At 40.4% G+C, this 14,062-nt stretch overlaps 1 protein-coding gene across 1 annotated transcript in view; it reads right to left on the reverse strand.

Moving 5' to 3' along the window:
- The window catches only part of BAIAP2L1 (BAR/IMD domain containing adaptor protein 2 like 1), a 131,243-nt gene extending 118,478 nt beyond the window's left edge, over positions 1–12,765 (reverse strand). Inside the window, exon 1 of the mRNA XM_020965294.2 lies at positions 12,335–12,765. Coding sequence (XP_020820953.1) covers positions 12,335–12,385 — 51 coding nt within the window. The 5' untranslated portion in view covers positions 12,386–12,765. The remainder of the gene's footprint in view (positions 1–12,334) is intronic.
- Positions 12,766–14,062: the final 1,297 nt, after the last annotated feature.

Below are 14,062 nucleotides of genomic sequence, written 5' to 3' on the forward strand. Positions count from 1 at the left end.
TCTGCATAGTAAGTTTCTCACCTCTCTATCATCATCAATCTTCTGGAATTGTGGTTGGTCATTGCATTGGTCAGAGTTCTTAAGTATTTTAAAATTATGTCTTTATATTATTATTGTATAAATTATTCTCCTGGTTCTGCTCACTTCACTCAGCAGCAGTATGTCTTCCTAGGTTTCTCTGAAACCATTCTCTTCTCTATTTCTTACAGCATGATAGTATTCTTTTACATTCACAAACCATAACTTGTTCAGTCATTCCCCAATTGATGGGCACCTCCTTTAGTATTTAGTTCTCTGTTACTACAAAAAGAGCTGCTATAAATAATTTCTTTCTTTTCTTTTCTTTTTTTTGGCTAGGCAATGGGGTTAAGTGATTTGCCCAGGGTCACACAGCTAGTAAGTGTCAAGTGTTTGGTCTGAGGCCAGATTTGAACTCAGGTACTCCTGACTTCCAGGGCCTGTGCTCTATCCATTGTACTACCTAGCTGCCCCACTGCTACAAATAACTGAGGAGTTTTAATTAAGGTAGAGATAGTGGGACCTGAAAGGAGGGAATAGATGATTCAGGATTTCAGAAGTGGAACCAATTAGTTATGAGAGATATGGGACATGAAAGAACCAAAGATAATCTCAGGGTTTCAAACACAAGAGACTGGGTGAAATGTGATCCCAGACAGAAAAAGTGAAGTCAGAAAGAGAAACAGGATAGGGGTTAAAGAGAAAGATAATCAGTTTGGGCTTCTATGTTGAGTTTGAGATACTGGGAGGGCCAACCAGGTGGAGATAGGCAGTAGGAGACAGGGGTCTAGAGCTCAGAGGAGCTATCCGAATTGGAGATAAAGATTTGGGAGTAATCTTCATGGTAGTGGTAGCTGAACCTGTGGAAATGAATATGACTGGCAGAGGAAGGGTATACAGAGAGTTAAAAAGTGGAATAAGGACAGAAATTTGGGAAATATTCTCATTAAGGGGTCATAAAGAAATCGTGGCACAAGAGAAAGAAACAGAGAATCAAGAAAGTAAGATGTTTCTGGAAACAAGGAGGAAAATATCCAATAGGAAAGGAAGCTGGCTGTGTCAAAAGTGGAAGGGAGTTCAAGGAGTCAACTAGCATTTATAAAGCACCTACTATGTGTCAGGCAGATACTAAGAAATTTTAAAAAAAGCAAGAGCAAAAATAACAACAACAAAAAAGTCCCTGCTGTCAAGGAGCTCATGGTCTAATGGGGAGATAACATGTAAGCAACTACATAAACAAGCTATATACAGGACAAATCAGGGCAGTCTATGAGGGAAGGCACTAAAATTAAGAAGGACTGTGAAAGGCTTCTTGCAGAAGGTAGGATATGTGCTGAGATTTGAAAGAAACCAGGGAAGCCAGGAAGCAGAGATGAAGGAAGGAAGGAGAACATTCCAGGATACTAAATGAAGGAGAAGAGTCCAAGTATGGGGGGAACAGCCAATGAAAATGCTTGGGAGTTGGGAGAGGGAGTGTCGGGTGAGAAACAACAAGAGGGTCAGCGTCACAGGAGAGGGTGAGATGATAAGACCTATGCTTTAGGAAGATCAATTTGACAACAGAATGGACAATAGATTGGAGTGGGGAAGAGATTTGGGGCAGGGAGATCAACTGACAGGCAATGGTCTAGCTGTGAGGTGCTGAAGACCTGCACTAGTGCACTTGCATCGTCAGAACACAGAAGGGGGGTGTTCGTGAGAAATATTTCAAAGACAGAAATGACAGGACTTGGAAGCCGACTAGATACGGGGTGAGGGTGGGGTGAGACTGAGGAATCAAGGATGATACGTACGTGCAAGTGTGGGTGACTAAAAGAATTCTGGTACCCCCAACAGTAATGGAGAAGTTGGGAAGAGGGGAGGTTTTCAGAGTTGAGATGGGGCCAGAGATGAGTTCAGTTTTACCTTTGTAACATCTCTTGAATGTGCCTCCTTCTCTCCTCTGACACTGTTAAAACCCTGGTGTAGACCCTCATCCTTTAATGGTTGGACTACTGCATCGGTCTGCTGGATGGTCTCCCTGCCTCAAGTTTCTCCCCAAGGCAGTCCATCCTCTACTTCTATAACAATTATATCTCCTGCTTCTTTTTCTATTTGTCTGATAGTTACTTCTCAGTTGATAGCACTTCATTCCCCTAATTACCCAGGTTTAAAATTCAAGCTATCTTAGACTCTCCCTTGCCTCCTACTCTGATATCCAACCAGCTGCCAAGTCCTATTAATTTTAACCTTTTTATGTCCAGCATCTATCTTCTTCTCTCCATTCCCATGGTCGATTATTATTGTTCAGGTTTTTATCACCCATTTCCTGAACTATCAAAATAACTTTCCATCTGGTCTCTCTTCTTTCCATTCCATTCTTCACAGTTGAAGCTATCTAGAGTAAAAAGAGATCTCCTGCTTAAAAACCTCCCTGTTGCCTATTGGTTAAATAAATAAAATAAAATAAAATCCTTAGCTTGGAAATCAAGGCTCTCCACAATCTGGCTTCAGTCTTCTTTTCCATGTCTTATTTCACATTATTTCTCTTCATGCAGTCTGTGCCCTGGGTAAATAGGACTACTCAGTGTTCCAAAAATAATTGAGGGCATTCTGAGAAAGCAAACAAAATTGTAGTTTTTTCTGTTCTCTTTTCTCATTTCTATCTTTCAGAAATTTTCTCCTCTTTTGTGAGGATACAGTGGAAAGTGATGGGCTTGAGTTAGAATCCTGATTCTGCCACAAAGTTTACACAGCTGTGTAAACTTTGATAAGTCACTTACCATTAAGGGGCCTTCTAGCTCTAGGTCTATCCTTGATCCTATCATGGCATTTCCTTCATGAAATCTTCACTTAAAGACCTGCTTGAAAATGTTCTCTTGGTTTATCTAATAGCTCTTGGCTTCCTTCAAGTCTCAGATAAAATCTCACCTTTGGTAAGAAGTCTTTCCCAGTTCCCCTTAATGCCAGTGTCTTCCCTCTGAGATTATCTCCAATTTTTCCTGTGTTGCTTATATACAGTTATTTGCATGTGTCTCCCTCATTAGATGGAGAACTCCTTGAGAAGAGCTATTTGTCTTTATATCTCCTGTATTTAGCACAATGCCTGGCACATAGTAGATATTTAATAAATGTTTGTTGACTCTTGATCTCAAATATTCCTGGAGAACATTGTCTGAATCTCTACTTTACCATTCTTATATTCTACCTTATATCATATCTGGATATATCATATCCTTCCTAAAAGACTGTAATCACCTAGAGGGTAGGGGTTATGTCATTTTTTATCTTGGTATATGAGCACCTAATGGTGCCTTGTGCATAGCTGTCATTTAATAAATAGGAGAAAATATAATTTAGATTCCATAACCATGCTCAGAACCGTGGAACAAGAAGGGAGAAGTCAGATGGTGAGGGTATAGGCTTGCAGATTGGGTATGGCAGGAGGTTGCAGGTGGAGGAAGCACAAAGGATTCTAGGCTGGTAGTTGGTCAGTCAATAAACATTTATTAAGCACCTACTATGTACCAGGGACTGTGGTAAGAGCTGGAGATGCAAATACAAAAAAGAAAGACAGTCACTGCCCTCAAGGAACTTACAATTTAATTGGGGAAGACAACATACAAAAGGAAGCTGAAAAGAGGGGGGAAGAAAAGTGGGGAGAGGGTAGATATGATCAAATGCAACCACATGGGAAATGAAGAGTTGACTGGTCTAGGGGGGGCCTTCTTCATTGTAGGTTCTGGAAGGAGCTCTAGCTTCAACCTCTTAATCAGAGAGGCCCTAAGGGCAGAGAGAACTGATGAGACAGGAATATCAGGGCTGATGTGATCTTGCAAGCTGAAGATGTTCCCAGGCATGACGAAGTCCAAAGTACTACAGCCAAAGTGGGAAATGAAGTAACTAGGGAAGCGTGAAGGTGGCAGACTAAGGGGTAGTTATGGAGGTAGTGAAGCCAGAATGGGGGAGATCACTTGGATCAAGGAATTCCATAATAATAGCTAGCATTTATATATCCCTTTAGTTTTGTAAAACATTTTACATACATCTCTTATTCAAGCCTCATAATAACCTTAGGAGGTAGATATTATTTTTGTTGTCCAGTTGTATCTGACTTTTCCTGACTCCATTTGGGGTTTTCTTGGCAAAGTGGTTTGTCATTTCCTTCTCTAACTTATTTTACAGATGAGAAAAATGAGGCAAACAGGGTTAAGTGACTCAGCCCAGGCTCACACAGCTAGTAAATGTATGAGGCTGGATTTGAACTCAGATTTTCCTGACTGTAGGCCAGATGCTTTATCCACTGTGCCATGTAGCGGCCCATAGATATTATTAGTATCACCATGTTACAGATGAGGAAACTAACTTGATTGTCAAAAAGGCAGAAAGCAGGTTTTACTGGAGAACAGGAGAAGAGATCATAGTTGGAGAGAGGAATTGTAAAGTTCTGAACCTTGGGAGTGGTGTATCTTTCTTTAAGAGATGATGAAATGTGAGATGCAAATCATGGGAGGCTTATGACAGAAATGGTTGAGGGGTGGTTGAGGAAGCAAACAAGCACAATGGGTATAGAGTCTATTCCTCAATCTGCCCAAAGCTGTCCCTCCCATGGAGAGGTTGGATGGGCCTCACAGCAAAAAGAGAAGGGAAGCTTCTTTCTCCCCCCTCACCTCTCTATGGCAGGTAGTAAGGGCAGAGAGTAACTGGTGGAAATGGACTCCTGTTTATGTCATTCTATTACTTCGAATAAATGTCTAGAAGAGAGAGTACACGTATCGATGTGCAACTGAGCACATTTGAAAAACAAACTGTGAAAGGGCAAAAATTTACAACCACAAACATGAAAAAGAGAGGCAGTGTAGTCTCAGAGACTGGAAGACCTGGGGTGCGTGTTTTGCCTCTGACACATACTGGCTGTATGGCTCTGGGTAAGTTATTCAACCTCTCAGGGCTCCAGGCAACTAAGACTATATGTTTCATAACAGGTGGTGACCAGCATTGATACAAAGAGTTTCTTCACCAGAAATTCCCTGTACATGCATGAAGTTATGATCAGAGAGGAGAATTTCAAAGTTCTACATCTCAAAAGTCACTCTATGGAATAGTACATTTAAAAAAAGCTATATACATTTATTATAAAATAGTTAACAAAGACTGGACAGTGTTTTTACTCATTCTGTAAAGATTATGTTCAGTAATTATATAACCCTAGAAACCATCCAGGGCATGTAGCCATACCTTTCTTCTAAACAGACATATATTCTTGTACTAAGCTTAGCAAAAACTGTCTTTTACCCCATTTAAATCACAGTTGTGGTAAAAAAAAATTTTTTAAAAGAAGAAGAATTTTTAATAGAGAATGCATAATGTTTAGAATTCAATTCTGTGCTTTAGCAGTAATGAAAATTGAAGGGTAAAAAAGAAAATCAAGCAAAAGAATCACATCACAGACACTTTTAAAATGCAAAGTATTGCAAGGAAACATAATGCTATCCACACAAGGTTTACATACAAAGAAAATACATTATTCCAGAAATGATTAAGAGTTGCATTTGTGAAGAACTAGTAAACTCAAAAGAAATGTAGTTCATACGAAATCACTGTCCTTTCATCTGTTAAAGCTAGTCTTCAGTTCCTGTTACCTGTTAAGCTGTTTCAGGCTTCCAAATGAATGAGGCCCATTTCAGGAAAAAAGTACTTTCCTGTAAACTCCCTTGATTTTTATTTCATGACACACCTTTTCAAAACAATAGACAAGGCAGGCAGGAACACCTAACCAAACAATGTATATGTTCTCAGTGGCTTCAGGTTGTACGTCCTTCTAGAAGTTACTTTTAACCCAATAACCGAGAATACTATACACTTAAAAGTAGTAACTTATGATTAACTGTGAAGTTTAACATTTAAAAAGTGAATAGTAGCACCAAACTAAAGACATTCCTATTTCTTATTTTCATTAAGTCATGCTGGGTAGTACAATATTTCAAGTTATTAAGTTAGTTTGTAGATTATGTTTTATCTTCAAGGGCATAAATGTGAAAGGAACTTCTATGTGACATAATTAACTCTACTTATTGTCTCATAACTGCTATAACTTCTGGTATAAATGTAGAAAAACCTCCAATGAGGAACATTTTTCAAATATTTGTTTAAAAATTATGTAATAATATAAAATATCATTGAAGAATATTGCAGGTTTATATTAAATATTTGTTACTAAAATATTACATATTAGCATTAAACATTGGCCATTAAAAATATCACATGTTAATATTAAATTTTGGCTATTTTTTAAAAATTCCTTATTGAATAGTGATGTAATGAATAGTACACTAAATCTGGAAGCAGAAGATATAGGTTCTAACGTCATGTAACATTTTGGGTTATTTGATAGCTCTGTAGCTGTTTTTCTACTTGCCAAATAGATAGTACTTGTCTCCTATAGACCTCACAAAAAGTTATAGAAATTAATGCATTATTATCTACAAGGTATTATGAAGCTAGATCTGGGAGTCAGGATAATTGGATTTTAGTATTCATTGACTTTGTTCCAAACTATATCCTTTCTATTTTTAAATCGTGAAAAGACCTTGGAAAAGTCTATTCAACATTCTGTACCTCACTTTCCTCAACTGTCAAATGAGGGGGTTGAACTAGCTGAAACAGAAAATTTTTTTTAAAAATTGAATGTTTTTGTAAAAAGAAAAAAGGCCTTTCTGGTTGATTTACTGAATTAACTAGTTATAATAAAATTAAACAAGGATGTTTCTCCTAAAAAAATCTCTTCAATATTAAACAGATTTGATTCTAAAAGTCTACTTTGCTTTTAGATACTGATTAAGTATTTGGGCACCCACTCTACGAAAACCTTAAGAACTAGTTGAAGGCCCTGTGTGGAAAATTTATAGAAGAACACTGACAAAAGTTACAAAGGACGGGCAGCCGTGGATGGGATATATCATGGAGTAATACCTACATTGAGGAAATCATAGATCCATTGAAGTAAAATTATTATTTTCATCTTAGTGCTCCTAACAGAAGGCTGCTGTCTTAGGCTTTTTCTTGATTCACATCCAGGAACTAACCTAGCTTTTCTTCTGATTCATTTAGGGCCAATAAGAGATATGGAAGCAGGGCTATTGATACAAGCAACCTCTCTCTGAAGTTTCCCTCCTTTCTCTTTACAGTCACCATGGGGCCCTCGAATGGGGGTGCCTTGGACTGTTAAGTCCTCTTTTATCTTATGACCCAAATCCCTTTGAGTAAACCTGATGAAAGCGCATATTTTTGGGAAAAACTGACTAGCTTTAAAAAAAAGAGAGGAATGCCAAATATTTTTTAGCCGGAGTAATAAAGCACTGCTAGTAATAGGGGAAGGAAGGTAGAGGCAATTTGAAACTTCAAATAAATAACTTGCACCTGTGTATTACAGTACTTGATGTGTTCCGTGATTAATGGAAATTGGGTATTGGCTTTCACTTAACAAGTCACAGAATAAGCTACAAGGGAGAAAAAGAATCATAATAAGAAAATAATATGACTGTTTACCCTTATTTGGGTTATAAAATTGCAAAAAAGAACTTCAACTTAAAAAAAATAACCTATATGGGTAGGTGCAAAAAATGCAGTGAAAAGATTTAAAGGGATGAATATGACACAAAATGTTGATGTCTTCATATATTACCAAAATGCAGCTAATAGTTTATTGAGTTTTTACATTAGTTAAGAGGAAGAAGTTAAATAACAACTCACATGTAAAAGTTTGTTCCTTTAAAGTTTTCTATAGCAGGAATAATTGGTAGTTTTTCTCCTTCACTGTTGCCATATACACCTGTATCCACACAGAAAAAGTTTGGAAAGGAAAATGGCCTTCCCTTGCTCTTGTTCAAATTCCTTAGTATATGGGAGGGACAGCACTAAAAACAGTGGCTAGATGATGCCACACCCATAAATTATCAAAGACTTCCTCAACACCTAACTTCTAGGAAGGTTATATTAGCTCTGTTTAATTACAAGCTACTTCACCCTCAAGCTTTGTTTCCTATAAGTGTCACTAAGGTAATGTATATTCATCAGGAAACCATGCAATACAGCCAGTGTGTGAGGGCAAATTCAGGGTATGGTAGAGAATTTAACTCATTAGAATCCCCAAACACTTGACCTGACAAATACTTGCATTTATTTTTAATAGTACACTTCTTTAACATTTTGGTGTGTTCATTAGTTTCCATTTGTTTTAAAAATATTATCATGAAAATTCTCCTGACAGTGAACACGCAGAAGGTGTAGCGTTTAGTGCTAGGCTTGAAGACCTACCATCAATCCTTCTTCTGAAACTTATTAGCTATTGACCCTAGTCTGGGCAGCTATGTGACTAAGTGGCCTGGAGTCAGGAAGACTCATCTTCCTGAATTCAAATCTAGCCTTAGACACTAGCAGTGTGACCCTGGGCAAGTCACTTAACCCTGTTTGCCTGAGTTTCATCATCTGTAAAATGAGCTGGAGAAGACAAACCACTCCAGTGTCTTTACCAAGAAAACCCTAAAATCGGGTCACAAGAGTCAGACATGACTTAAATGACTCAACCACAAAATGGCCATAGTCAAGGCACTTTGTTTCCTCATCTGTAAAAAAAGGGAATTAGAATAGATGGCCTTTAAGCTCCCTTCTAACTTTAAACCTAACCTAAATCTGTGAGAATAACATATCATCTTAAATACTTGCACAGTCACATTTAAAAAAAACAGCAAATACATATTTAAAGATATTTGATAGCTAGACAAAGAAGGGTCATTTTAATCTTCCTCTTCCTCTAGAGCATTTGTTTCTTTAAAGTTACAGAAATTAAAACCCATTTCGGCAAACCACATACTGGAGCTGGCTTCTGTAAATGCACCTGCTTATGCTGTGTTGTGCATTATAAAGATATAGTAGCTTGGCGGGTAATGCAAAGGACACAGAAAACACTTAAAAGAATTATAATAAGCACTCCTACTGATGCCATGCCATACGAATTTTCATTTCAATAGGGTTTAGCTTCTGATTTGTTTATGGGGAATACAGGGGATGAGTAATGAAGGTTTTCAAGGCTTCCAATCTGTACATGCAAAAAAGTGAGGGACAGTCATGGTTTAATGAAATCATCCATGATCAGCTTTTGTTTTATATTGCATGGACGATACTGTTTTGGTATTTTTTACATGGTAAATTTAGACTCCCACTCCCAAACACTAGATAAAAATGTAGACCCAAAATATTGAGGAAAAAAATGACTAAAATTCACTATCATCAAACATTTCTTCAGCTTAGATATGTGCAAGGTCCTAGAGAGATTTAGCAATATGAAGGGACTGCACTGGATAGAGTGTTGGTCAGAAAGACCCCAGTTTAAATCTCACCTCACGTATTAGTTGTGTGACTCTAGGAAAGTCACTTAACCTCTGCCGAAGTTTCCTCAACTGTAAAATGGGAATAATAACAACACTTACCTCACAGGATTGTTATAAAAGATCTAATGAGATAATATTTGTAAAATGCATAGCATATTGCTTGGCACATAGTAAACACTACATAAGTGCTTATTCCTTTCCTTCCTTTCCTGTACCCCCCCCCCCCCGAGGAGGTTTACAACCTTTAAAAAAAATTAGAGTTTTGTACATATTTTGTTACCTAGTCTATAAAGCTACTAAGTTTTTTAAGCAGGATTTGAACTCAGATCCTCCTGACTTCAGGGCCAGTGCCATCTAGATGTCATTGTATAACAATGACAGAATGTCATAGAATGAGGGCATGCTAAGTTTTAAAATATACTTTGTTGATATCTTTTGTTTTTTATATCACATGGATAAATACATTTTTTTAAAAACCCAATTATTAGGTGCCTGCTAGGAGCAAAGCACAGGGAATACAACATATCCCTTACCTTCCCAGAGGGCTATTCCTTATAACAAAGAATACAAAGAGAGGGGGACCTAACCAACATATAGAAAAAGTTTGACATATGTAGATTCATATTCATGCTCTACCCCATCCCCACTCTGTGCATGGAAGACAGCTTGTGAAAACTTTTCCTTCTTGACAATCAGTCATCAATCAAGCTGAATGGCAACTATTCCTTGCCTCCAGAAGGATAGGCATTTATTTCATAGAATCATAAATCACAGATTGAAAGCTGGAAGGAACTTTAGAGGTCACCTAATCCAAACCCCTCATTTTACAGATGAGGAAACATGCCAAAAGTGGTTCAGTGACTTGCACAAGATGACATTAATAAGTGTTTAAGGTGGCATTTGAACCCAAGATCTTTCTGATGCCAAGACCAGCACTCTATCCACTATGCCAAATGTATATGGCACACAGTCACACCATGTTCACATATATCTACAGAATCATCAATATATTGACTTAACCCAAAATATTTTTTTCAATTTAGGTATAAAATATTAACATTCAAGTCTCTGGAAATTTAAAAACCTGCCAACTATGAAAGGGAACATAATTATAAGGGAAGCAATCTGGTCAAGGTTAATGGGCCCCGAAGTATGACCTTGTTAAATCCATCAGCCATAGGTATTTGTCTCAGACATACACACACAGACACACACACACACACACACAGAGTATTTTCTCAAACAAGCCCTTTCATTTGATACCAACCAACAGTAGCTCAGTTAGGGACAGTACTGTACAGAATCAATGTGTACTAAAGGTATGTTTAAAAAAAATTAAAAGAACAATTTAAATTAACTGTAGGTACAATTTGTGCACACATATGAAAAAGCAGTGTAGTTTTTGGGATCCTCGGAGTTAAATTATGGAAACATTTTTAGTCTCTCACATTACCCCAGGAAAAAGACTAAAGGTCCTTCTTATTTTAAGAATACAATTAGGCAACACAAACTAAGTCTTGGGGTAAAAAAAAAATTACATAGGCCTCAAAAAAATCTATGGAGTTTAGGGAAGTCATATATCTGAATCTACTAGATATTAAAAAGTTGTTATATCTATACCCTGAACTAAAACAAAAGTTGCTTTGCAGTCTATAAATAATTAAGTGTATATCTTATTTCAAAAGGAATTCATTTACAAATACTTAAAACTTAAAAGTATCTAATTACTGAATAGATCATTAACCATAAGTTTCTGTTTCTGGAAAAATGCTCATACAAATGTAAAATAGATTATTGAATATTTTAAAATCCTCAAGAAACACAAATGTTAGTCATGAGTAAAAAAGGAACATCCACTTTATTAAAACCTTGAGTTTTTGTTGACTCAAAATGTTTCACAATCACAATCGGCATTTATCAAAGACCTGCTTAACACGAGGGAAGGTATAAAAAGAAAAGGGTGTTTCAAGATCCACTGAAAAGTAGACTAACTGCCACTTTAGTAAAATCCAACAGGATGAGTGTACTACAATAAAGCCTTTTCAGCTGCAGGAACTACAAATGAGCTACTGCTCACCTGGCAATTCTTAATTAAATGGGGAGTTTCTCTTTCACATTCTTGCGAGTATTATTTTCTTAAGACTAGACACTGGATGCCTTTTTCGGCTTCTGAAAAACATGGAATAGTAATGCCACTGCGACCTTAATGTGTTTTAACTATAATTTTGGATGTGGGTTGCTGAAAAATGGGAAAATTTTCAAGGGAAGCTCCTTTTTCCAGGGTTTAAGTTTCTCACAGAAAATTAATTATCATTACTTTAAAAAAAAGATTGGTTTTATGTCCCTAAAATCCAGAGTTCTTATAAATGTTTATGTAGAAAAAAAAATCTTGCTGGAAAGTACCATCCTTGCCTTGATCAACATTTACCTCTTGGGACGATGAATCTGGCTCTTTACCTCAATCCAAGTCACCCTCTGACTAATGTAAGGGAGTCTGATTGTCTTGGATCGCGTCCCTTAAGTAGTAGATGTGGGAGCAATTTGTGCCACAAAACCCAGCCGTGGGGATGAAAGACTTGAGTTTTTCCTAGCTGAGCCTCCAGGAGATAGGTAAAGGCAGTTTCCTTCACCGCCCAACAACTCCCCCCAGCTCTACCCCCGCCCCATTCCTTCCATTTCAATCCCTATTACCCCCAGCCCAGACTGGAGAGAACAGACAACTCCGGGCTGGGAGAACTGTTTCCGTTCTTCCTCCACTAACGAGGGACACAAAAGGTGGTCTTGCATCAATCTACAAACCCCAGGAAGATTCCCCGCCTTCTCTCCCTTCTGGGCATCCCTCGAGTGCTCCAGGGTCTCTCTTCAATCCTCCCGAAGAGCCCCGCAAAAGTTCCCTCCCACCACTCTTAGCCCCTTCCCCTGCCACGGCGGGTCCCCCAGTTCCTTACTCGGTAGGTGTTCTCGGTGAGCTTGCTCACTTCCTCCGGACCCCGAGACATGGTGCGGGTGTCTCTGCGACTCAGCCGGGAGTCTCAGTGCCTGCCTCTGGTACAGAGAGGAGGAAGGAGGCGGTGCCGTTCCCTGGTCCGGGGCCACGCCGCCTTCCCGGGGAGCTTGAGTTGAGGCCGAGGGCCCGGGGGCGCTCCCGTCTCCCCGTACGGCGTGCCTCTGGGAGGCGAGCGCGGGCAGGGGACAGTATGAGGGTGCGGGCAGGCAGGAGCAGGAGGAGGAGCGAGGCTGGGTCCGCGCGGTCCGCCGCCCGCCCCGGGGCGCCCCTCCCTCCCGCCGGAGCCCCCAGCGAAACTGTCAAAACTTGGGAGCTGGAGCTGCAGCTGCTACCGCCGCCGCTGCCGCCGCCAGCCCGGGAGGAGGGGGAGCAGGAGCTGGAGCAGGAGCTGGAGCAGGACGAGGAGGAGGTGGGGGGGAGCAGCGGGAAGGGCGGAGCAGCCTGACGCGGCAGCCCGAGCGCAGGAGGGGCGGGGCGGGGCGGGGCGGGGCCCGGCCTGGCCCTACCTGCCCGGGGCTTGGGGCTGAGCCTAGTTCGGCCGGGGCTCCTCGGGCCCGGGAGGGGCGGCCGGCCCCGGGAGGCACCCGGTGCGTTTCGCCGTGCGCAGGGCTCCCTCTCCAAGGCCTGCACCCCGACCCCCCGGCACAGGCCCGGGCTGCCCCCTTCCCCCCGGCCTCAGGACCCTCGGGATCCCGAGGAGCACCTGGGGCAGGACGGCTAAGGGGAGGGACCCTCGGAGGGCGGGAGCGAAGGCGGCTGGCTCGCCGCTCTTTTCCCGCGCCAACTCTGTCCAGAGGGCAGTAACTTGGAGCCTGGCGGTGCCAGGGTCTCTCTAAGTTTCCCAAACTGCAGCATGCGCTTTCTTCAGGCTCCTGCCCTGGGAGAGCCGTCCTAGGGGCACTGAGCAAGTTTTTTATTTTTTATTTGTTGGATGGTGGTGGTGGGGAGTGTTGTTAAAGCATCTTGAGTTCCTCTCATAGGGGTGAGAGGGTGCTGACTCACCCTTCCAACTCCCTACCACTCACTCTTCGAGCTGAAAACCCAAATGCACAGAGGGACATAGAAGCCAAGATTAGGAATGTATCTTTATATGTGCCGAAGCTATAAAGGAAAAGTTTTTTTTAAAATGTAAACACAATGAGGTCAACCAGAGAGTGAGGCTCCTGTCCAGAGAACTGTTCAAGTCGTTTGGTCTGTTTGTTTTTTGCTACTGTAACTCCAGAAGATATGTACTAAGGCAGAGAGGGGCTGCTATCCGCATGGGTGGAGGGTGCACCCACACTAAAGATAGCACTTTTTCCTGTCTGGAGAGGTTGTGTGGTACATTGGAGAGAAATGGGTGTAGAGTCAGAAGACCTGGGCTCAAACTTCAGTTCCTCCATTTATGACTTGTGTGACAATAGGCAAATTATTCGATTTCTGGGCCTCAGTTTCCTTATCCGTAAAACGAAGAGTTTGAATTAGGCGGTCTCTAAGGTTCCTAAGATCTTCGAAGTGAACTTGTGACAAGACATTCACTAGGTGTATTTCTCTCATTTTCAGTACTTATTTGTGTGCGAGGGGAAGGGAGAAAAGCATGCTCTTGGCAACTGCCGATAAAATTAGACTTAATATTGTTTTTCTCTTTTTGGTGACTAGTTGAAGAAATTGAATACAGTAGGGTTAAGGG

The sequence above is a fragment of the Phascolarctos cinereus genome, unplaced genomic scaffold (genome assembly GCF_003287225.1).
Source record: "Phascolarctos cinereus isolate Bilbo 61053 unplaced genomic scaffold, phaCin_HiC Scaffold_4;HRSCAF=312, whole genome shotgun sequence".
NCBI classification, from domain to species: domain Eukaryota; kingdom Metazoa; phylum Chordata; class Mammalia; order Diprotodontia; family Phascolarctidae; genus Phascolarctos; species Phascolarctos cinereus.